This window comes from Ambystoma mexicanum, chromosome 5q, assembly GCF_040938575.1.
Source record: "Ambystoma mexicanum isolate Mex_15411 chromosome 5q, UKY_AmexF1_1, whole genome shotgun sequence".
Classification (NCBI taxonomy): Eukaryota; Metazoa; Chordata; class Amphibia; order Caudata; family Ambystomatidae; genus Ambystoma; species Ambystoma mexicanum.
The window spans coordinates 1,130,411,553-1,130,437,576 of record NC_090933.1 but is presented as its reverse complement, the minus strand read 5'-3'; the positions used below and the strand labels follow the sequence as shown (position 1 = coordinate 1,130,437,576).

At 40.2% G+C, this 26,024-nt stretch overlaps 1 protein-coding gene across 4 annotated transcripts in view; it reads right to left on the bottom strand.

The window, feature by feature from the left end:
• The window catches only part of EFR3A (EFR3 homolog A), a 1,818,520-nt gene that overhangs the window by 1,059,072 nt on the left and 733,424 nt on the right, over window positions 1-26,024 (bottom strand). For all 4 annotated transcript variants that reach the window (XM_069621641.1, XM_069621640.1, XM_069621642.1 and 1 more), the window contains one exon: window positions 11,633-11,782. In XM_069621641.1, the coding sequence (XP_069477742.1) occupies window positions 11,633-11,782 (150 nt within the window). The remainder of the gene's footprint in view (window positions 1-11,632; window positions 11,783-26,024) is intronic.

Here is a 26,024-nt window from a genome sequence, read left to right as displayed (position 1 = left end):
GTTAGCAGGAAACAGATCCTAAGGAACTGGTGAACACATATTTGATAATCAAGCTTTTAAAGGCACTTCATGAATGATAAATACTAAATATTTACAAACGCAACAAATGCAAATGAGGATCATTTCATGAAAAGGATGAACTTACAGGATCAAATCTCATGTGGTTCAACAATGGCTTAATGATGGGAGATACATGTTTGTTTCCCCTATCTCCTGGAGTGTTCAATCGACATGTCCCTTTTGTTTATGAAGGGCTTTCAAGGGTGGAGAATCATCTGGTCTGCCAACGTGACATGAGAGTAATGTAACGAAAATGGGTTGGGATAAGGTGTTATAGGCAAAAGTAAAATCCCAGAGATGATCACGATTCGGCGGCGTTCATCAGTGCAGTTAGCCTTCGTCAGGGCGTCAGTCAAAGGACCCCTAGGTATCAAAACTCTATCTCCTGGCCCAGGAGCAGGCGTGCACTGCAGGCTGCTGACGATGGGGACATCTGGTGACAGATGGCCGGCCGCCACTGCTTGGGAAGGGAGAGGGGGAGGGGCCGGTCGTAGTTGGTTTTCAAGCCTCTGTGTCTCAATGACAGAGGGCTGGAGTTGCTCGGCTCTGGGAGATGTGTGTGCAGACAAATGCGTGGGTCTGGTTGCCGTCTGTAAATCACTCGAGGGACACTGCAGTGCAGGTGCTACTGTCCTGCTGCATCTAAACAAGTGAAAGAGATGATTGTGAGGTGCTAATTTACAGGGATCGGGCTAAAGGCTCTGTGCAGCCTTGTGATATAAACTGCAAGAGGAAGTCTCCATATCTAAGAAGCCAATATACGGAAAGTTGGAATACACATTGTCATAAGCTAATGAACATTGGTAAAGACAAGCAGATGAAGTTCAATGAAAAACTTGGAAGGCAACATTTGTACAAGTCCCCATATCGGAGAAGCCAATATGGGGAAAGTTGGAACAAGCATTGCCGCAAACAAATAAACAATGGTGAGAAAGTTAACTTGACCAAGTCTCTATATATGAAAGGCCAATATGTGGAAAATTGGAACAAGCAATAAGCAAAGCCAATAAAATATTCAAAGGACGGGAGTATAACTGTGCTGAAAGAATAGGAGAACATTAAAAGAAGTCCTGTTCATCAGGCAGTGAACCTTTGGGGAAAAGATACCTGGCAGGAGAGTATACCAGGGGATCTAAATAATCTGTTGAAGGATTCCTAGCAGGGGAGTACACCAGGAAGCTATCCTTGAGATGATGTGATACAGAAGAGACATTTGTTCCTTCCTTAGAAAGGTACTGTGTTGAAAAGACGACTTTGCCATCCTTGGAGTCCTTGTTGTCTAAAAGACATTTTTGCCTGCTTTGAGAAGTTGTTGCATGGAAAAGACATTAAGAGAACATTTAGTTGGAAAATACACTTTTGCCCCCATTCCTCAATTAATCCAGGGAAAGGAACTAACCTCTGGATTCAAGGACGTATCCTTAGGAGAATCTACTTGTTGGATATATTTATTTGTTTTATATTCTAACACTTTTTGGTTAAACCCAGACCAGCAACTATTTACCATACACCTCTTTTTTTTTTTCTTTTTATTTATTTTTATTTATTTATTTCTTGTTTTAACCATAGGATTTTTACAAGAACATTTTTATAAGAAGGTTTCAAACATTTCCAATTTAACAATAGTCTAGATAAAATTGATGTTGGTATTCTTTAAAACATACAAATTTACATTATCTGTGTGCATAATATATACATATTCAACAATTTTTGTGTGATTATTTCCACGTGTTTTAATTTTATAACGATTTTAGATAAGTTCAGGGGTATCTAAGCGCAATTTATTAAAAAAGTTTACTGATACAATAGATAAACTCATATTGGCTGAGTTTAAAAGACAAGACCATCTCAAGGATGACTGGACCGAAGCAACCACACACATATTTTTCCCAAATGTATTGTTTCTGATTGAGCAGAGTGCCGTGCAATCTACTAATAGGTGTTCTAGAGTTTCTTTTTGAGACACAACAAGACAGAACCGGCAAAAATTCTCCGACATGGGTATTTGCTTACGCTGAGCCAGGATGTCTTTAGTCAACCATAAATTGAGTCGTATTCGCATAAATGCACTGCGTATGTATGGAGATGGTGACTTTAGCAAATATTTTTCTGGACATCTCATGTTCTTATCAGGATAGAAATGCGTATCGAAATGTTTATATTTCAAGCAGAGTTCACGATTCTTCCGCCAATCGTGAATATACACTTTATTTTTTGCACGGTCAGGGTTCAGGATCAAGGTTGCAACATCAACATCTGCTGATGCCATAGTTTCGTATACATAAGTAGTCCATTTCACTGTAAATTTCTGAGGTGATTGAAACAGGTGTTTTACCAGAACAGCAATTATGGTCTCAGATTCAATGTTCATTAAACATTTTCTGAGCAAGGCGCAGAGCTGCCAATGATATCTAGCCCTAAGAGAGAGGAGACCAAGTTCGTATCTGATACACGCAATGGGTACAGATTGTGGCAGATGCAAAAGGGTTCTCCAATATTTGGCTTCAATTTTGTCGAGTTCCTTCACATCTGAAATGTCTCGTGATTCCAGGCCATAAAGTATTATTGATATTACTTTCTGCTGCCAATAATGTAGAACAGACTCCACAGAAAATTTACCGTATTTATGTAATATCAATTTGGATTGTGATATCGCAATTGTCACTTTACTTTGAAGTAATTGAAAATGCTCTGTTGTCACCGAGCTGGCTTCAAATTGAGTTCCTAGGTATTTATAGCTCGACACAGTGTCAAGGACGATGTTTTTTACCCTCCACACAAACCTTGTTCTCTGAGATCGTTTCACAACGCAGGCTACAATTTGCAACTTTTTGATATTCATGGATAGCTTGTTGTCATCGAAATACATTGAAAGTACATCAATTAGTTTTTGAAGGCCTGTCGGTGTCTTAGATATTAGGACTAGGGCATCAGCATACCAGAGCGCTTGGATTGCGGAGCCATTCATTTTTGGTGAATCAGAGAATAGGTTGAGAAAAATTTCTTGTACATCGTGAATGAAAAAATTAAATAGCGCTGATGCCAGAATACACCCTTGTTTTAATCCTTTGATGTTTTGATGCCTGTAGATAACAGGCCAGCAGTAGATAGGCGGACTTGTATAGAAGTGCCTGTGTGAAGAGGAATAATAATGTCCACGATGTCTTGAGGGCACTGAGCTTTCATTAATTTTTGAAAGAGTTTTATACGAGAAACCGAGTCAAATGCAGCATTTAAATCTATAAATGCAAAAAACAGTGATGTTTTAGTTTGATGAGCCTGAGCTTTCAATGTGTTAAGAATCATGAGGTTTACTGACGTCCCCAACCCACGTACAAATCCAGTTTGATTGCTATCACGATGCTTGTGTTTACATGTCCAGATGTTAAAGGCCGATAGCACTAAGCGATTAAAGATTTTGCCTGGAGCATCCAAAAGTGCAATCGGGCGATAGTTTGCTGGTACGCAGCGATCCCCTTTCTTAAAGATTGGCACAATGACCGATGAGCGCCATGAATCGGGAATGCTGCGAGTTTTTAATATACGTTGAAAGATGTTATTCAGGATTTTCGCCCATATCTGAGGATGTTGCTTAAGCATAAAGTTGGTGATACCATCTGGGCCTGGCGCCCGGGTGGAAGACGATTTAAGAATAAGCACCTCAATTAGGTTTTCAGAGCATTCTAAATTCCATGAGCCTGAGGAGTGAGATCCATAGTTGTGTGTATGAAAGGCTTTATCCAAGTACAATAGAGCAAAGTGTGAAACCCATAGATTTTCTGAAACTCCATTAAGTTGTGACTTTAAATTGTTCAAATTTGAGTTCAGATTGAGTATCTGCCAAATTTTGCTATAGCTGAAAGAAAGATCTCTCCATCCTGATGGAATAGTTTTCCTTTATACATACGTATCCAAGATCTGTACTGCACTTTTAACCTTTTGCAAACTTGAAGCCGTTCGGGCCATGAAAGCTGTTTGGCTTGTCTCAAACCTCTATGCTACTCATTTTTTTTCTGTGATAATTGTTGATCAAATGTATGCTGGTGAGATCGGTTTGAAGGGAGGTAAAAGGTTCTGTATATAGACAAAGTGTCCACATAGGACTGTGATGTCTGAAAATCATTTTGTTGCATAATGCTTTCATTCAGTGCAGCAAGTTTAATCGATGTCCATCTAAAACGAGATTTAGCATTATTGATTGATAGATTTTGTGGCATCCATTCCGATTTGACATGGTCTTGTTGGTTAGCTCCCGTCCCTGTCAATCTTAGCATGTGGTGATCACTTTTGGATTGGGTTATTACCTTAAATTCTTTAGATGCCATGAATAACCCTGCGGATAAATATATATAATCAATGGTACTTGTCGTCTTTCCTCTATACCATGTAACTTGATGAGGTATATCACCCGGGAGTGATCCATTGGCCATTCTCATGTTTCGATGCGCTTTTGACCAAATCAATGTTGAGATCGCCAGCCAGAATGACATCTGTTATTCCTGGAGTTTGTGCAATTAAGACAAACATTTTGGACAGATCTTTATAGAATCGGTCATCTGTAATAGCGGCTGGATTTCTGTAAACATTGTTTAATGCCAATTTTTGGACTTCGCTCAAAAGTTTGACCAACTGTATAAACTTATTTGGATTGTCCCATGCCTGTAATTTTAATTTGGATCCCAGTTTAGCAGCGACTAATAATCCTGCCATGGGTCGCCCTTTTTGGGCTGTAATCGCCGGGGTAATTAAGATATCATGATGATCCCATAAGGGAGGTTTACTTAACCAAGTTTCTTGGAGAACTATAATATCTGCATCAACCAGAACGGGATGGACGTTGGTGAGTAGATGGGAAAAACCTCTGGTGTTCCAGCTAACCAAGGTTACCAAGCCATTTTTTTCGTCAGGAAATTCTGGCGTCAGTGATGGTTATGACTGTGAGATGGCTAGAATCTTGGGTGCCAAATCAATGCCGTTACATTTTGCACAATGACATATATTTGATGATAACTTTGTAGTTGCGTCTTTTTCAACGATATATTCATAATTTCTTCTTTCAGGATCTTGGGCAAGTAAGAATCCCATTGCAAAGAGCTTCATTCGAGCCTGCCATAGAAAGTTCATTACTAACCCTGATTTCATCCATAATTGGACTATACCCAGGTTGGTGTCACAAATAAATTCTACTTGATTAATATCAGAGGATGTGAGATCACCTAGCTCAGGCACATCACTAAAGATGTCTAAAACACTTGCACGGGACAAATCATATTGAGGATGAGGAGCCGCGCGACATTTCAGGATTAGTGTATGGTAGCTCGCTAATTCTTTTTTTCTTATGAGATCGTGTTTTTGTTGTTTGCTCACTAAACCTTGGTTTTTAAGGATTTGATTGCAGTTCAAATCACTGCTTGCTTCTTTTTCTTTTCGGCATACATTAATGTCATTGACCGCCTTAACATCAGAGAACCTAACTCTTGTCAACTTTTCCATGGAGCCTTGTGGGACGGGCGCTAAGCCCAGATGAGTTGCCAAGTAGGAATCGACCATTAATTTGATCTTCTCATTTTGAGTATTCCAAGGGTCCTCCATTTGTGATGCAAGTACTGGCGGAGGTCCACCGCTACGCCTTGATGGAGTTTGGCTTCTATGTTCTGAGAAGATCCTGTTTGCATGTTCGACATCATGTTCGGTGAGATGGGCATTATCCGCGGAGCATTTTACCACACTATTCTGCAAGCTTTTTTTTAACTTCTACGTCGTGGATCTCTGATGTACGTTGAGATGCATGTTCTCTGAATTCAGCACAGATCAGCTTATCATGATCAGCAGCCTGTTCAATGTGACGGGCATTATTCGCATAACTTTGCTCCTCACAATTGTGCAGATTTGTTTTAGCTGTCAGATCACTTAATTCAGACGTGCGTCGCAGGATATATAAATCTACTGCTGCTTTGATTTGATCGATTTGAGATCCCACAGGCTGCGACGATGCATGATCCACACTTTCACTGACATTGATTGATTTTGCTTTTAAATTAGTGCCAAGAGTCGTGTTTTTGTTGGTCGATAAAGGGTCATTTAATTTCCGATTTTCCAATACTGCAACGAGTTGGCTTAGAGGTGACTGTTTAAGAAGTGTATTTTGTGCATTCAATGTTGGATTTATTGGATTTGTGACAGGAGACTTGTGTCTCGATGTGTCATTTTCGCCTACTTGATCATTGTGCAAAGTTACAGTTTCGGTCAAGTCCACTGTATGTGGTCGCATGATGCGATTATTTGTTTTAGTGGTTCGTTTTGTAGATTGAAAAGGATTAGTTACCAAGTGCCTAGATCGACCCTTATTTCGTTGATGTTTATTAAAAAGTTCACATTGAGCTTTATAATTTTGACGTTTTGATGCTTTAGGAGAACTTTCAACACTTATCCAAGAAGTGTTTTTGTGTGAATTTTCATTGGCCGCCTCTTCAATTGGGTATATAATTTCATTGAACATAGGCAGAGTGGTAGACTGGGTTGCAGGGATGGTCATGATCTCGATATCTTGAGACAGATCATTAACAGGTTCAGTAAACTGACACAAAGTCTCCTTTTCTTTCGCTTGAGCTTGAATCCAAGCCAAGATTTGGTCGATTTTGGCAGATTGTATGGTTATTTTATTTTCGAGAGTTTCAAATAATTTGAACAAACTTTGAATTGTCGTGTTTACTGCCATAAAGGTGACTTCCAATAGACCTGTGTTTGGAGGGACGTGTCCTTTTTCACGAGAAGATTCACGATGTCTTGGTGTAGGGAGTATATAAGATGCAGATTCCGAAATGGTTGAATCTATGGAGCCACGTTTATAGTAATCAATATTAGATTTGTCTGGAGATATATTTTCAGGTCTCTGCATATTCTGCTTTTGTCTATCTAGAAAAACATCTTCGTTGGTTGCGATGCTTTCCTCCTCTGCGATTTCAGAGATTTGGTCCAGGTGTACTTTTGGATCTTTTTTGTGTTCCAACTGGGTAGTTGACTGGATCATGGTGTTATCGGAAATTGGCAGATTATTTTGATCATCCCCATTGCTGTGCGCGGGCAAGACTTCACTTATCACTGGGTCTGATTGATTTGAATCTGGTACGAGAGTCAATATGTTTGGGCTTGTTTCATTGGATTTGTCATGGCAGCAGGGAGACAAGTTTGTAACAGTCTCTGTTTGTGATAATGAAGCAGCATTAGACAAAGTTTGTTCATTAGGTTCGTCATTAGGTTCTTGTGACGTAACAGGTAGAACATGAGACGAAGAAAGATTTTTAACCGTTGGGCAAAATTGTCTTATATCTCTGTTTGCCATTTGAGTTTTTTTGTCATGTTTTTGCACGCGGTGTCAGAGTTATAGAAGTTGTTGACTGAATTTTCAGCAGATTGTTATGTTTGGATCGCGTAGCAACAGCGACCATTGGGCTGTTTGCTGCATCCAACACGGGAAGTATTACTGACTTGGGTGTAGATGACATAACGCTCGATATACATTATAGGGTGCTTTAGTTACTAATCAACTCACAGGGCAACACAGCTCGATATTCAAATTCCTCAAGTATGACGAGCGATGGAGAAATTTTGATCTTATGCTGGAAAAGATATGTGCCTACAAGGGAGTCACTTTGCAGGTATTACTTTACACTTAAATGAATATACCACCCCTCATGCTCAGAAGGACTCCTGAGATAGGTTAAAAAGAAGCACAGGCTTTAACTCACGGTTCGGGATCAAAGAGGGAACACCTCCACAGTCTCCCGTCCACTGACCGCGCCACCAGCGCACAACAGCCACAAGGGCGGTAGCTTCCGGGCTTTGAAGTTGCAACCCGACACGTGATGCAGTCACGTGCAGTTTAGGACACGCCTCCTCCAGGAAGTGCGTAGACGGTTCGTAGTGGCAAGAGCCTCGGACGGCTCGCAGTCCCAATTAGAAAAGATCAATGTGTGTTATCAAGGGCGTCCAATTATTAACTGGGCATCCCACTGCATGTTATGGTCAACCGGTTTCAGTGGGTTATCTTGTTTGCCCCACTTTCTTCAGCACCCAATGAGTTATTATGCAAATTAAGAATACCACCCAGCTGGTCAGTAGGCTCAAAGGATTGGGCCACCATGTAAAGTGAGTATTGGTTGGAGGGTCGTAAAGGGCCATTTGTTAGTGGCTGTTTGGACGACATAAGTATTTTGGTTCTGTACTTTGTGTATTCTCTGTTTCCTGCCTATCTAGAGATACTTCATCGAAGAATTAATAAATCTTTCCACTCTCCGATTCTCGGGGAAGGACTCATCCAGTCTCACATCTGCAAGAGACTATAATTGGAGCAGGTCAGCCTCATCTAGTTTTGTGTTGTAAACAAACTGATATGATGTCACAAGTTCAAACAAATTATCTAGAACAGCCTACAATGAATAATATTTGTTTTTAAAACAAATCCTCACTTCCTTGAAATACCTATGAAATACCTATGAGGCGAGAATAGGTGAAGAACGTTGCTTTTCATTTATACTTTCTTTTCACACTATCACAATGATGAACGCCAACTGTAAATTAGATTATACAAAATCCTCTACATGTTAAACTACATACATTTCTACGTAACTTTTTTCTACCACAGTATGACACTGTTAGGAGGAGAATTGTTGTAGGGCCTACAGTTTAACATATTTATGAAACAGTGTGTGGAAGATTGAAAGAGCTGGCATCAACCTCCCTAAGTAAAGTTCTAGAACCCTCAACCTTCTTTGCATCATACTGAGGGCAAGAGGAATTTGTTTAGGTAGCAGTTAGAATAATGGACAAAGTCAATTGGTGAATATCCACAACCAATATCGGTGGTGTTGACTTCTCATTGATAAAGACAATGAACATGTTTGCTTTACCTTTCTAAACCAATGTGCTTGATCTGTACAAGAGTAGCCAAGGAGAATATATGGGCAGGGTCTAGTCTCTGATTTATAATACAAACCAGCAAAGGGAATTCAAGTAAAGTGCCAAGAGCCATGCCTTCTTTTGGTCAAGTGCCAAAGCCAGGGTTATACACCGTTCTACAATTTCCTAAAATCAGTTACTGTATTGATTCCCTTGGAGTAGCATTAGGAATAACTTCAGAAAAAGGAAAAGTATCTCCAGTTTCATATTATTTGGGCCGCAGTAGAGTCAACAGCAGGGTCTCCCAAATACAAACATTAGTATTCCTGTTCTCATGGATATGAAAGGATTCTGGTACATGAAGAGCATGTCTTTGAAAGGGCTCTCCCTATAACCAATGAAGAAAGTCCTGCTTCAAGAGCTCTGGATATTTTCAATACAAAGCACTCATATGAAGCATTTCTTCTAATGTTAAACATATGCAGGTTGTCATCTGCCGCAGGTACCTCTGAAAAAAGTAAATCAATACAAAAATGTGTTTCTGTAGGAAGGACACTGGCTTTCAAATAGAGCAGAATGTCACCAAGAAATCCCATTGGATTTAGAATGTTTGTGAACACTGGAGGGGGAGGGAGGAACCAGGACAGTGAAACATGCTCATATGGATAGCTATATCACTTGAACGGTATCCAAGGACTTCGGATCTGACAAGGCCATAAAAGTGTATGGACCTTTATAAACCAGTATAAGCCAGCCATTCTTATGAGTTTAGAAGTGCAAGCTTGGGCGTTTATGGTAGCAGCCACTAGTGATACAATATTTTAAAATATCCTAGTGATTACATACAAGTCAAAATCTTTCTCATGAGGAATATTTGATAGCCATCCACAATATGATGTGAAGGCATGGGATCTCTGTAGGTCCATTATGTAAAACAATCCCACTCTTTTGCATTGGAATCATTATCTAGCTGAGGTGTCTTGAACAAGAGAGTTAAGCATACAATTCCACTACTAAATGGTCAGCTAGAAAAGAGAAAGTTAACGGTTAGGTGGGCAGGGAACAGATTGGTTGGTGCAAAGGATTTGCCAAAGTAATGTATGCCCCACTCAACATCTTTTGTTTTACAGTGATTTAGCAGTGTCATGTCTCGAGAACTAGGTAGGTGAGGCATCACAAATCCTGGAAAACAATACTGCCAGAAATAGGAGTAAGGAACAACTGCATGAGTCTTAAATACACATGGTTTGGCAAGGCACCTTCTGGTGCAGGCTTTTTCACATGTCCTTTAGTGACAAGTATACAAAAAAGTTTACAATAAAGATGAGTGCCGAGAGCAGCAGCATGGATACGCAGGAGCCCAACAATTGAGAATTGAAAAGAGGAAGAAAGTAAAACATAGGTCTATTACTGCATAGTTGTCTACACTGTTTGTTGCAATACTAGCTACAAAACATTACTTGTAACCAACTCCGTTCAAGATGCTACTTTATTATCTTAATGATCTACATGTATATTTTGATGTCGTTAAATACTTAATTTAAGTAGTTACATTTTCAATATATATGTTCTCACATGTACAGGAACGGAATGGTTATAAAGAACAAACGATAAAAAGTAAAGGCAAATTTGGAAAACTGTTTAGTCAATCAAAAATAGTAACCCTGACCTGCGTACAAAATTACTTCAAACCAATAGAATGAGATGGAGCTGTGTTTGTGGTGTGCTAATTAAGAGGAACTAAACATGCAACTATTGTTTTTCTCTTATCCTACTGAGCATTATTTTCAATGCCAGGTGGCGTTTAGGCATTCAGTGGGTGACTTTCTAAAAGCACAGGTGCTGTATCTAGGTCCAAAGGCTACATGAAGGATAGATATTCAAAGTTGAAGTTATTTAGAAGGAATATTTGCATTCATTGCTCTGTTTAAATCTAGATGACCGTCATTTAGCCATCTTTGCACATGCCATTCGTCCAAATAATCAGCACATGAGTTTACTCCCCATCATTAGGCTCATAAGCAAATTAAACCTTGGGAGTAACAGATAAACAGGGGTCTGTGCTGTTGATGTGTTCAGATCTCAGCCATCAGTAGTAACATGCTCAAAAATGAAGCTCTCATATTGGGTTATTTTATCAGACTTGGGGCTTATCAGATAACAGAAATATGTATTTCCATTCATGGCAAATACTACACATACAAAAATGTTTTTTCTGAAAATTGAAAGGTATATTTTACTGCTCTATCAGTACTCCAGTAAATAGTGAGAACTCAATTTTTAATGAGTGGACATTTCTTTTACTCCTATATTCAAAAAAATACCACACCCATCTTAACTTTGGGCCTTGGTTATACCCAATATATTTAGACCCCCCCCACTTATTTTAGGTTTACTTCTCTAAAGGTCAGCTTAAGGGATGTGCACACAATATTAACATCTACCTAAGTCAAGCCATATCATTGTCCAAAACGTGTTGACATAGGTAGAGTGAATGCTGAACAAGCTGGCATGTCAGGGAAATCATGATGAAGTGTAGTAATAGCTCACAACTTTAGTGTCTTGTGCATTATTATTTTTATAAGACTAACAATGAATGCCTTTGAGACATCAGTATCTAGCAAATCTCTGTTAAGCGCTGGTCGAAAAAAACACTTATTCAAAGTATGCATACCCATCTGCATCTTCAATTTTCTGCATGTTAAAGAGGAGTGAAGGAACGATTTTGTCCATATGCTGCGGTTCCCAAATTGTTGCACGGAGTTCATCATTCACAGTTTTTCGAACAACACCCTGAATTCCGCGAATTCCGGCAATTCTAATCCTAAGGAACAAAATGGAGAAAAAAAAAGAAAATTGAAAGAAAACATTATGAACACATTTATAGAAATAAATGGAAGTTGAGGTACTGTTCTGGCGCTTTTATTCATAATTTGCTTTGATCCTGGAGCCATCAACTAACAATTACGTGGATCTGCTTCCATACCACGTGATTTGGAATGCAAACATTCTCTTATGGTTATTTATATATTAATCGATCTTCACATGATCTAATAAAATTGAAAATATAATGTTTGTATACATTTTCCCTTCTGTTATTCTGTATGTCCGACTAGGAAATATGTAGTACTAGCTAAAAGTACCCGTACTCCGTACAGGTTCTGTAGACAGACAGAACACATCAATTGCTCATAATCAATGATCCTGTAGGACGCTGTTCTGAGTCGCTTATTGCTTGATGTGCTTTGCACTCTGAAGTAAACTGCACTGAAAATGGGTGTGTGTGGCTGGCTGACATATCCCGGAGCAGAGGTGGAGGGGAGGCGAGAATTGGCATGCTGAAGCATAATGGCACCTTCTGTGCGCTCTCACCAACTGTCGCCTAACCCTGGCTTGGTGTAGTGCATTGCGGTGGAAATCTCTCAAACTGTGCATCCTAGTGCCTTGAAACATGGTTTTTGAGTCTTTCGACTTGAGTCTTTCGACTTTTGTTCCTCACGTCACGTCAAGACACTTAAAATAAGCTTTGTCCGGTCCTTGTACGACCACATTGATGTTTTGCCGATTTCAGGCACCCGTCTTGAGTGAAGGGCTGAAATCTGGGGAAAGAGGTGGGGTATCCAAATATCATGTAGCCAGTAATGCCCAAAGGGTTCCAAACAGGTAACTATGCAAAATGTGGTTCAGACTAGTGGAATGGTGTGGAATTGGATAAGGAACAACCAACAGATGTTCATATATATATACATATATATATATATATATATATATATATATATATATATATATATATATATAGAGAGATTTATGATAAGTGATCACAAAACTCGGCCACATTTTTAAACTTAAACGTGTCAGTGGGATTCTAGAAGATAAACTGCTGTACGATGATTATTCTTTATGTAACAATAATGAACTTTGTTTGATGTCAACAGTAATTTACTCTGGGAATGTCACAGAGTATGATTTTTTTGGATCTGGGAATCACAGAAGTGATGAACTGGGTGCTGAACGATAAAATAATTTAGTTTAAAACAATGATTCGGGGAGAAGATATAAATCTGTAAGATCCATCCTATCATCATGCATCTTGGATTTTGAAGGCATCGCTGACAGCAAAAAAGTTAATCCTATGCAGCTGGAAATTGACTGAGACACCAACAAAAGACTTGTGGATGTCAGAAATGTACTCAATCTGCAATATTGAAAGAGTTATGTTGACCTTGCAAAAAAAGGGAAATGTTTTTGATAAACTCGCTGTCCTAAACATGGGTTAAAAAATACTATTTTAGAAGAGGAATTAGACGAGAGACAACTCTAAAATTAAGAAGCCTGCATTTATATATTTATATGGACATTTTACTTATATTGTTCATACATTGCAGTCCTTGGCATTTGAAGTTATATGTTGAATTAAAAGTTTATCTGTGTGTGTTTTTTGTGGTTATTTTGTTTTCACTTTACAGACATTAGATATTGAGATGTTATAATGGCATTTTGTGTGTTTTTTTTGCAATATGAATAAATCAGTTTTAATAAAAATAATTTACTCAATGTACTGCAACCTATGGAAACTCATGTCTTTATTTAGGGGTGTTGCAGATGGCACAAGAATTACACACATCCTCTAAGACGGTTCAAGGGTGTTTATTAAAATGTGGGGGAACCTAGCGCCATCTCTCCTCTCTCCTTTTGAAATGACCATCCTCCCTATCCCAGGCGTTATCAGTAACCCCAGTTTAGTGCTACCATTTAGTAACCCATGATGTCTAATAGCTGGCTTACGCTAAAGGTCATAGTCTAAGAGATGGCTGATTAGACCCACTCAGAGACTTCCTAGCTATCCCTAAGCTACCCAGTGGTTAGTCGTTCTGGATGTGTGGGGGTGGTGGCTTACACTGCCCTGTTAGATTCAAGCTTCATCCAACATTGAGTAGACAGTGCAAATTGTGCAGAATACAAGCAATATGCTAAATGTAGGAAACTTTCCATAATTTGCGAAGTAGCATTCTGAACCAACTTAAGTTTCCTAGTTAGGCACACAGACTATTTGACATGAAATGCATCCCTGCAGTAGAAACAATCATCATTTCAGTCTTGTCCGTTTTCTGCTTAAGCCAATTTTAATTAATCTTTTATACTGGGCTCAATACCGAAGACATGTCTCGGAGAGCGGGATTGGGATTTAAACCTGCATTGCATTGCTTCCAAGACAAATGCGTTGCCCCTGAGCAATCCCCCGCACCCCACTTAAGTCACCATTTCATGAAGTTAGGTTGTTAGGGAGTAAGGTCATCTCAGAGCATTGTTGGAAGGAGAGACCGAGCAGAGCGTCATCTGTGGACTATGGCATTGAAGTTCATACTTTCACAAAATATTTCCGTGAGACCTCACAAATGCAGTGAAAAATATAGGAAATACCAACCCCTTTGTACCCCTAGCAGAAACAGAATTTTCTGGCAAGTCATAGGGAGTCATGCCTACATGCAAGGTTCTTGCCTAAAAGAACAATCAAGAACAGTTTCCCCCCCATTACTGGTCAGGTTCCAGAGATGGGCAAACATCTATTATGCTGTCAAAAGCTCCTCAAAAGGACCAAGATAAAGCCAGTGTCATTGGTCATCAGCATGGGCAGACTCTAAAGCAGGGCAATGAGAGATCAAATACAATAGAATTTTCCAGATACTGTTCCAATTGTGGAAATGCTACCTTCTCCAAATGGATCTGCAATCGGGAAGGAGGATAATAGCAGATAATAGCTTTGAGAGAATCCACATCAAAATCTGTCTTTATAAGAAGGGTCTGTGCTGGACAGATGTAGGAAGTTCGTTACTCAATAAGTGCTGACAAATAATTGACAAATATGTGGTGGATGGGATAAAGGACTAGAGGGTTCAGAGGTTAATCTACAACAAAACTAGGAATTCCTCGCCTGGAATGGTCTAAGCCAGCAGGGTCGGGATGGGTCAAATAAATTGTCATGGTTATCTCCCTCTCCGTCATGGCAGAATTTGTATGCCTGGGTCTCCAAGCTCAAAACAGTGTCCATGAGGTAGAACCCAGTTGCTTCTTGGATCAAAACATATATAGCACCCACTCACCTCCTTGGTCAGGATACACGGATATAGCACCCCGCACACCCTCCGCCCCGGAGGTTCGCCCTTACACCTAACGTGGCTCTGGCTGTGTAGCACTCAAGAATCATAGCACTTGGGCGGCATGGCAGGCAGGGGCAGAACGCATACAAACTTTCTCATTGCAGTGGTGGAACGAAGCCCACTTGACCACCAAGTACCATAAAGTGAACTTGAGATGGAGAGTCCCTCACGATAGTGGCACGAATACACCGACTGAGAAGCCCTGTGCGGAGACAAGGGCTGCTGCAGTTTACAGTTTTCCATTGTTGCTGGTGCTATTGTGCTTGTGTCTTCCAGGCCAGTATTGTGTGCGACACTGTCAACTATTTCAACTATTGCGGAAATCGAACGGAGCCGGGCCGTGGAGTAGCAGCTAATTGAGGTGCCTGGCTCTTTAACAAACCTGAGGAAAGCTACTGGCACGCCCCCCAGAACTGGGTTACAGAAACAGGGTGTCTGAACCCTTGCGGCCAGAAGCGCTGTGCGGAGACAAGCGCTGCTGCAGTATACTTTTTTCCGCTGTTTACGCTGGACGCGGGGCGCAGCGTGCTGCTCAAGAGAAAAACAGTAAGACCATTAGTTGCATGTAGACACTGAAAAGTGATTGTCAACATCGAACCAAGCAAAGCTGAATGCATTTTCATAACATCAGTCCTGCAGTTTCACTGATCCAAACAGTGATCTCTGTAATATATTCAAGCCTGTACGACGTGTCCTAAAAACACCTTCTGTGACTCTATGTTCTATAGATCACGGCAAATTGATAAAAGGCAACCATCGGCCCGTGAGTGCATTTCATGTTAAATCTGGAAATAACCCTGTTGGCGGCTGCCTTTTATTCAGGGACTGCGGACGACATGCCTTTGACCCGGAAAATAAAGAGCTAAAGTGATTTGAGGATCATATCCTACACATGATTGCGAAGTTGCCTGACTTAAACCGCCAATGAACACTGCCCATTAAAAAAAAATCACCTTGAGGAGATTGCTCCTGTACCGACACAAAGGATTCTGTTGGTACCTTTGGATTGGAAACTAAGACAGTTCTAAATAAAAGGCTTACGCCAAGACGTAGACACACATAGCATTCGAAATGTCTAAAAGTTATAACCTGCGGAGTGCAGCCCAGCATAGTGCCACTACTGACAGTGAGACTTGATATAATTTCCCAAAGTGATAACAGAAAACAAACAGTGGCCCAACTTTTTAAACAAGTTGGTTCGGCCAAGGGAAATTTCTTCCCACCTAAAAGTGCAACATCAGCAGCCGAGTCGCTCGTATTGCCGCTTTGCTGCAGGAGCAGCTGGACATCAGACTATTACTGCCGATGCCTTCCATAAACCTGATGTTCCATTGAAGCAAATGCTGGTAAATATCTTATTGCAGCATACTTGCAAACCCTTCAATGCCATAGAAGCCACAGCTCTCATGCAACCTGCCCTGCGAAAATCGTGCGCCACAAGGAGCAGCTGACGTTCCATTACAGCTGATACCAACCCGGCCTTTGTACACAAGCGCCGATTGTTTACACTGGTTGCCTAGCAACCATCTCATTCACGCGGCCACAGGCGGAGAGGTAAGCCGGAGGCGGAAGCCAGCCCACCCCGCCTAAGGCCCACGCAGACAAAGGCCCCTTCCTGTCTACCCCTGTCCGCACCTGCAGCATGGCACAGCACACTCTACCCAACCTTCCTTGCCCCCTCTTCCGATCACGATCGCCCATACAACCTTCGCCCCTCTGTCCCACATCCAACGGCAACCCTGGATCACCCACACCTACCGGAGCAGAGAGAATCCTGAAACTACAGTGAATACGGCCCCACCGCAAGTAAGCCCCGTCACCAGTATCTGTATCAACTGCATTTCAACCATGGCCGAAGAAATAACTCCCACGGGCTGCGTGTAGTACTCCTTGTGCTACGCCCCACTCATCACTCACCACTAAAGACTCAGCGTGCGGCGCTCTGCTACTCTAGGCGCTGCACCCACACACAAGACATTGCGTGTCTCACTTGTTGCCAACAGTTAAAGTTAACTCACAATATTGATTATATAATTGCCTTCTAGCCTATTGGGAAAGTTGTTTTAGCCTGTTGCCACACATGATTCGAACTAGCCTATTGGGAAAGTTGTTTTAGCCTGTTGCCACACATGATTCGAACTCAAACAGCTACACCCCTCCACCCCTATGACACTAGGTAGCCTAATAGAGAGCTGATATATTCCACTGATACCCATGAACCAGCTTTAACAAGATTTCTGCCACCCTCGTTGACAACCCTCAGCTAAGGCAGCCCAACCACAAAATAGCCACTGTCAGTTTCACCACAATGCTAACACTTCTAACTACCATAATGTTCCCGTTCTGCCTAATGCCCTATGCTGTGCCCTGCACAGGAGGCCACTTCATCAAGGTTAATGGTGGCCTAGCTAGGCTAGGATGCCAGTGCCACTACCCAGTACCCTGCACCACCCCATTTCTACCATCCCTCCCATCATTCCACTCCACAACCGATTACAACTATGTTACAAGGACCATCGTCACCACTCCAGCTGATCTTACCTCTCCTAGCCCAGATCACCCCCCCACCTTACTCCCTCTTGGCACCAAGACCAACAACAAAATTATACCCTCCTTGGGTACCACCAGACTCAAGAGACAGAGCCAGAACCAGATCTAACCATCCAGCGCCCAGGCCCACTACAACCGCAATCACCCCCCCCATCTTAACAGCAGCCACGCCACATAACCGACAAATCAAAAACTCCACCAACAAGTATAATAAGTCAATCACAAAGATAAAAACACTTGACCCAGTCTTCCAACCCTAAGACCACACCACCCCTTCACCTCGCTCTTAAAGTTAAAGGCGCACTTATCAATGCACGATCCCTCGGAGCACACGCCACAGAAATCCATGACCTCATCGTAGATTATCAACTTGACATGCTAGTAATCACTGAAACCTGGTTATACCCTGCTGCAGGCCCGCTATTAACCATTGCCATCCCACAAGGGTAGAGTATCTCAGAACAACTTCCAAGGAGGTGGAGTGGCCATTATAGCTAGAACCTCGTTACAATTCAGAGCCTGCCCATTGGAACATGTTCAGGGCTATGAACTCCTATTAGTTAAACTCACGCCCAACCCTAAAACCACCACCAACTTCTTAGTAGTATAGAGATCACCCAATAAAAACACCCACCCCAACCTAGACATCCCATTATTGCTTACGCCCTTCATTAAGCCCAAAACCAAATGCATCATTCTAGGGGACATCAACCTAGGGTACAATGGCCGCGCTGATACGGACGCCTCTGCGTTCCACACAGCCATGGCAGATATGAACCTTATTCAGCTGATCAAAGACCCCACTCATTCCAAAGGCAGAACACTGGACTGGATCCTCACCCTGAACTCTCAAATCACCATCGACTCCATCTTCCCTGTAGTGTGGTCAGACCACTTTGTTATCAGCTTCACATTGTAACATAGCAATACTGACCCCACCAGCCCCAAACCACCCGATACATTTGAAACCAGAAATATCGAAAAGCTCTCGGCAGATAATCTATCCCCTGTCCTGAGCACAGCCTTAGCCAATATCATCCCTAACACTAATTATCCCAACTATTTAGCAGATTGCTACCAACAAAGCCTCATCCAAACCATTGATTTACTCGCTCCTGTTACCACAAAAACGCAGAAACCTGATAAACGCTCATGCTTCTGGTTTGACAAAGAATTAGTCCCCCTCAGACACATAAAAAGATCACTTGAACACATACATAGGAAGGCTAACAGCCCAGAATCAGCAAAGGCCTTTGAAACAGCCAATAAAAACTACAAATCAGCAATAATCTCTCATTAAGCAAATGCATTCAACCAGCGTATAACCAATGCCCACTCTGACATCAAAGAGCTATTCTCTATCCTCAGAGAACTCGAGAATCCCAGCCAAACTATAGCACCACATAATACCAGTAAAGCTTGGTGCACTACAATACAAGACGCATTAGCCTCTAAAATAATGCTCCTACAAAAGAAAATCGACAATAAAAAAACTCCTTGCTGCAAAAACCACTCCCAACATTGCCACCATCCCCAGCAATATCCCCTCATGTACCCCGTTTTACTCCACCCCCGTATCCAACAATGAAGTGTTAGATACCATAGTTAAACTCAAAGCCTCAACCTGCAGAGAAGACAAATTCCCATCCCATCTAGTTAAGCTATGTGCCCCCACCCTATCACCCATCATCACTGAATTTGTCAACGCTTCATTCAGCTCTAATATAGTCCCTGCCAGCATCAAAAACGCCTGAGTAACACCCCTTCTAAAAAAAAAACGACCCTGGACCCTTCAATCCCCACCAACTACCGACCCAGAACCACTGTCCCATTTCTTTTGAAAATCATCGACAAAGTAGCATATTCCCAGATCCAAAACCACTTAGAACACAAGCAACTATTAGGGGACCGACAGTCAGGATTCCGCCCAACCACAGTACGGAAATAGCCCTACTCGACCTGAAGATCCAAATGGATGCTTCCAGAGAATCAGGCAAACTTTGCCTACTCATGCTACTAGACCCATCAGCGGCCTACGACCTGGTCGACCATGACAAACTCTGTGGCACCTTAGCCAACAACTTCAACTTGTCAAACAATGCCTCAGACTGGATCAAATCCTTCCTCGCAGATAGGACCTCAAGAGTGGCCATTGGTAACGAATTAGCTGATCCACTACCAGTTCACTTAGGCATTCCCGCAAGGTTCTTGCCTATTCCCCACCCTTTACAACGCCTACACCAAGCTGCTCTTTGCAGCGCTGGATGCCATGGGTGTCATCTACACCAACTTTGCAGATGACACTCAGATCCTCATCCCGCTAACAGGTAATCACGAGCAAGACACACTCTTTATTATAAAAACATACACACTAATCCAAAATTGAATGGCCAACAACAGCCTTTGTCTCAATGATGACAAAACAGTTATTAATACTAGGATCATCATCTAAAATAGCCTCCCTACAGCCTGTCTACTCATCTTTTCATCATTGATGGCACCACAATTCCGGTACTTAAAGTGAATAAACTTGGTGTGTACCTAGACACCACTTTAACCATGACCAAACAACAAATCAACACCCTAGCCTCCTCTACCTCTAATCTCCCTCAGCCGCAAATTCCTCACTGCCAAAAACTGTGTTACACTAGCTAGAGCACTCATACTCTCTAAGCTAGACTATTGTAACATCCTCTTCCTAACAAAGCCCTAAGAGCGGCACTAGGCAAAAAAAAAAAAAAGAAAAAAAAAAAAAGAAAAAAAAAAAAAAAATCAGACCACATGTCTAATATCAGGAGAGCTAACCACTGGCTTCCCATCAAAACAATAATACTCTTTAAAGCCCTCAGTATCACTCACAAATGTATCAACAACAAAGCGCTAAAATATCTCCTCAATAGAGTCACCAAGAAAAACCACACTAGACACCTCAGATCGAGCATTAGCGAAAATCTCATAATCCCACGATACAAAAGAGAAAAAGCAGGCGGGAGCAGCTTCAACGTTCTCGCTCCCAGGCACTGGAACGCCCTTCCCACCAACATCAAGAATGACTTAAAACCTGGTTATTGAATTAGTCTAAATGTACACAGAACCTGACCAGTGCAGACCTAACTCCCTTGGCCTTGTATATATTTGTTCTAAAAATGTATAACTGTATTTTTTGCCTATATTACTGTGATCAACCTTAAGATTGTATTTACCATTGTCTGTAACTACGCCGTGATATCTCAGGGTCTGGGCGTACAACAAATGTAATAAAATAAAATTAAAATAAAATCAACAACAACCTACATGCTCAGGCTTTTCAGACCTAGATGCTCTAAATAGCATACAGTTGGGGGAAGTGAATAAAGTAGGCCAAATGAAATCTGATTTAATGCTGTTGAATGAAGGCCCTATAGCAACATGCATGAAGGATTGTCACACTGATAATCTGCCTATAATTAAAACATTGAGCGAGAAAATAAATATACATGAGACAAATTTTAATGAAATGCCTGGTCAAAAACTAAATGCACCCTTAAGTGTGAAATCTAAGGAGCAAACGGCAGAACATAGGAGACATGCCAAATCTGATTATCAACACTTAAATTTACAAGATTCTATTGTGCAAGAAATGATTAAAAATGTAAATACCTTCACTGAAACTAAAGAAACGCAGTATGAAGACATTTCCTCATATGCGGTGTTGGTACAGACCTTAGACGGGTTAAATAAGCTGCCTAAACACCAGCAATTACTTAGAAATGAGCACATCGAACAACATTCAAGAATAAATAGTAACTGCAAATTAGGAGACACATTGAACTCGCAATTATCCCAACGACAAAAAGCCATCCAGGCAAAAAACATATGGCAAAGGAGATTCTTAGAACACACGAAGAACATACAAGAAGAAAACAAAGTGGTAAGTGATGCTAATCAAAGAATACGAAGGCTTTCAGTGGACATTACAGAAATAGAATCCTTAATGATGGATGAAGAAAAGAGAGAAAACTTACTTAAGAGCGTAACCCTAAATGAAAGAGCTCCGATCCAAACGGAGCCGACATCAACACCAAGAATTGATACTAAAAATTCAGATTTAAATATTGTAGGCAGAACCAGGAACTGGAAACAAGAAATTAACTATGAAGAAAAACGCTTGTACTGGCACCAGATATGAGGATCACATCACCAGCTGCAGTGTCAGAAGATCATCAGTATGATAAGAAGCACAATGTGACATCAAATGGAAAGGCCTTTCACGAGAACGCGACACATGCTCTCATACCATTTATGAAATTGTATGAAACACTAGCTGATAATATGAAAGATCAAAACGACCATGTTAGCATTGATTCATACAAAACAGATATTTCTCAAAACTTTCATAGAGAAAGTTCAACAAAAACGACATAAAGAAGCCGAAATTTCAGACCAATGGCAAGGAAGACTGTTTGAAATAGTCACAAATGACTGATTAGAGAAAGCAGCAATGACAAAAATCGATGACAGAAATAATGGTGTTAACACATAAGGAAAATATTCACTTGCAAACAAAAATAACCACACTGCGACTACATCCATTGAATGAAACAGAAAAACAAACATCGCCAGAAGTGATTCAGATTCCTGAGCAACCCAGAGTAACAATATCTGAGGATACCATTATAAAAAGTAATCAAGCTGAAATACAAAAAAGAACAGAACGAAAACAAGCAAGTCCGCAGATGGGAATAACGACTGATAAGGTTGAGGGAAACAATACGAATCTGACCAAAAGGGTGAAACCTATACAAAAGAGCCAAATGTTGCAAATAAGTCGAGCCAAAATGAACAAAAGGTAAGCGAAAAGCTGTCTCGAATAAATCAACAGCTAATTTATTGGAACGTTTCTCCATATTTGAGCCTAAAACCTTAAGAATGAAAAATTTAAAAAAGTGGAGAAGCAACAACCACAGAAAAATCGGAAGAGTATTGCTCACCCTAAAGATATGAGAAGAGGGTCCCAAACCTTTTTAAGGAATTTGTCGCTGCCAACACATCCCCCAATACACTCTAAACCGAAAGACCTAAGGCCAATGAATGATGAGAACATAATAAAAAAAAAGAATCACAAAGCTAACAAGAGGTTAGAAGATATAAAACTAACGGACGAAGAAGAGACGATTGAATTGCTTGTTAATTTATCAACATATGAGCATGAAGTCAAGATGGAGATATAAGGGAAAAATCTGTAAAGATAACATCTACTGAGCCCAAGGAAACATATGTGGTGGATGAATATGAAGCAGGTTGAACATCAAAAACTGAAGTGGATTGTTTATCTGCGGAAGATATTTCAGAGAATTAATTTCAATTCTCTATTGCTTCATATCACTCTAAAATATCTATCACCACAAATTACAGCTCAGAAAATACAACACTAACAACAGCTAAAGGTGCATCGCCTTATGACCAAAATAGAGCTACTCAAAAAGAAATGGAGTAGCGAGATCGAAGGGGAAAGGTCCCTGCTGGGAAAGATCAGATTTGGAAAACTAGATTCATTAATCCCAGAATAACAAAGGAAATCTACAAATTGAGGATTGAACGGATGATGGGAGAAAAAGTTGACCTAATTTTGAATAGATCTAATATATTAAGATTATTTGAAGCCATCCAAAATTTACATAATATTTCCTCAAAGATATACAACTTGTAGTCGAAGAGTTAGATTTAGTCGATATCGAATTTACCAACAAAAAAGCATATGATTAAATAATAGCGAATGCAGAACAAATACGAGCTCTAGGATTTCGAGCCCTAATAGCTGACAGTGAGTATAAGCAGAAGGAAGAGCAGAATAAGAATTCAAGCGGAAATAAGACAAAAACAAATAGAAAGAGTAGATGAAACCGATGAAAACAGGAATTAATCAAAAAAAAGAATAAGACAAGAGAGAATAAGAGGTCCGCAATCTATTATGCAATCAGGATCAAAGAGAACATATAAAAAGCAGAGGTAGGATTCAAACCTGGAAACAATAAGAATAATATATGAGGATTAACAACCAGAAAAACAAGAAAAATATTCCTTAACATTATGTTCATGGAATACGAGGGGATCTAGTCATCTATTTAAAGACTCAAATGCAGAATTCCAAAAGGCTGACATTATTTGTCTCCAGTAAACCTCGATAAGTGACCAACCGACAAGTGATGGCTTCCAAATGAACATGAATCCTGCCATTCAGAGAACGAAAGGACACCCCTCAGCAGGGCTAATAACTGCAATAAAAACTGATGTAAAGTTTAAAACTTTAGAAGTAGTAAATGTGAATGCATTTAGTTAAGTATCGGTATTAGAATTGCATTCTACAACAAATCTGCAGCTAAAAGGAGACCAAGTAAATATGACACGATTGGCGCTAATCAATATTTACTGGAGTAAAAACAAAATTTCATACAAATTGTTCATAGATATGATTCTTACTAAATTATATGAAATCCAACTAAAATATGAACCAATTGAAATAATAATATGTGTCGACTTTAATATGTATTCGTTTAACCAAGATGGCACAAGCCAACCATATGGAAAGCAACATCAAAAAGCTCAAATCTGGGAGAATGAAATTAAAAAAGAGATCTAAAAATGGTAAATGAAATGTGGCAAGGGAATTAAGTTATAAAACAAACGAGAACAGGTAAATATTTAGACTCTTATATTATATCCATGCCTCACACACATTGATATCGAGTATTTGAAGTCATATCGTCCCCATTTAGTGATCATAAAAAATTACTAATGAAAACGGAGCAATCTTTTGAACAACTGGAATTATGTACTTTGCCAGCGTTACTTATCGATAACGCGGGAACCAGATTAAGGTTAAATAACCAACATTTGCACAAGTTAAATATAATCTTTGAAGCTCTAAATGCAAATAGAAAATAAATTGAATTATCAAGGTCTGTTGATTCCATTAAAAGGAAAAAGAATCAACCAAATAGTCAGAAATGTAACCATACTCATGAATACTATGTGCTGATGAAAAGAAAAGTGAGGAAAAACATCGCTAGTTGCTAAGGAAATAAGCCATACCAAAACACGATATTGGAATTGGATCTGTTCTCAACAAGCCCTAATTGTACAAAACGATGCATATTCTTTTTTTAAAGTCCTGAATCAAAGAAAAACAAGAGACCTTTGGGCTTTAATTAATAATAAGGAAGATCGGACTACAAACCAAATTGCAGGTGTACTGCACCAAGATTGGATATATCATTTTGCAGAACTATACAGCCATCCCGAAAGCAAATGCAAAATTATCCAATAATAATAACGCAAAGTGGGATATTGTCTGGGAACTGGAGGAAATTAGAGCTCATATTGAACGTCGGACCACTTCAAGAGCCCCCGGTCCCGACAGAAGGCATGCATATGCTATCAACTTTTTAACATCATTGGAGAAGCTTATCGGATACCGAATACATGGAAGACTGCAACGATAATTCCAATTTACAAACGGGCCCCAGGAACATTCCTGCCAACTATCGTCCAATAGCACTATTAGATCCGCTGGTAAAAATGTATGCAGCATTCCTCCAGAAGAAATTATATACTTGGGCAACAACGCAAGGACGGTTTGATCTGAGACAAACCGGATTAACCAGGAATATTGGCACAAACTTAATCTTACTATTAAATTGCTTGAAACAAGAAGCCTTGAAGAATAACATTGCAATGTTTGCTTTATTCGTGGACTTGAAATGAGCATTCGATATGGTCAATAGATAGAAGTTTTGGGGGAAACCTACAAATTGGAATTGTCCACATAACATCTTAGAGCCTATTAAGGCATTTTACTCCCAAACATCTATCAAGATCTGTTTATCGTTAGATGGTATGATGTCCGAATCCATACCAACAGAGAATGGACTGAAGCAAGGTTGCCCTCTGGCAGAGACACTCTTTGTCCTATACATCTCGGATTTACAAAGAATGGATGTAGCAAGGGTGGGTAATCTACTCGTGTCGAACTCTAGAAAAATTCTTTATATATTATTTGCGGATGATGTCTTGTTTGACAAAACTGAAAATGGTCTACAACAAAGAATGACGGCTTTTCCTCAATATACAGAAGACAACAATCTAAAAATCAATATCATTAAGCTGAAATGATGGCCCTGACAACACAAGCAGATCCAGCGAAAAGGCTGAAGATATTTATTGAAGGAGAGTTATTTTAACCGGTGAGAACAGTAAAATATTTCGGAATATGGGTCAATCTATAAACAGATATCCAATGGTCGAAACATCTAAAAAATAAAGGCGCGTCTCTAGCTCGTCAAGGATTAGCTATCCATAAAAAATATGGCAAATGTTCCC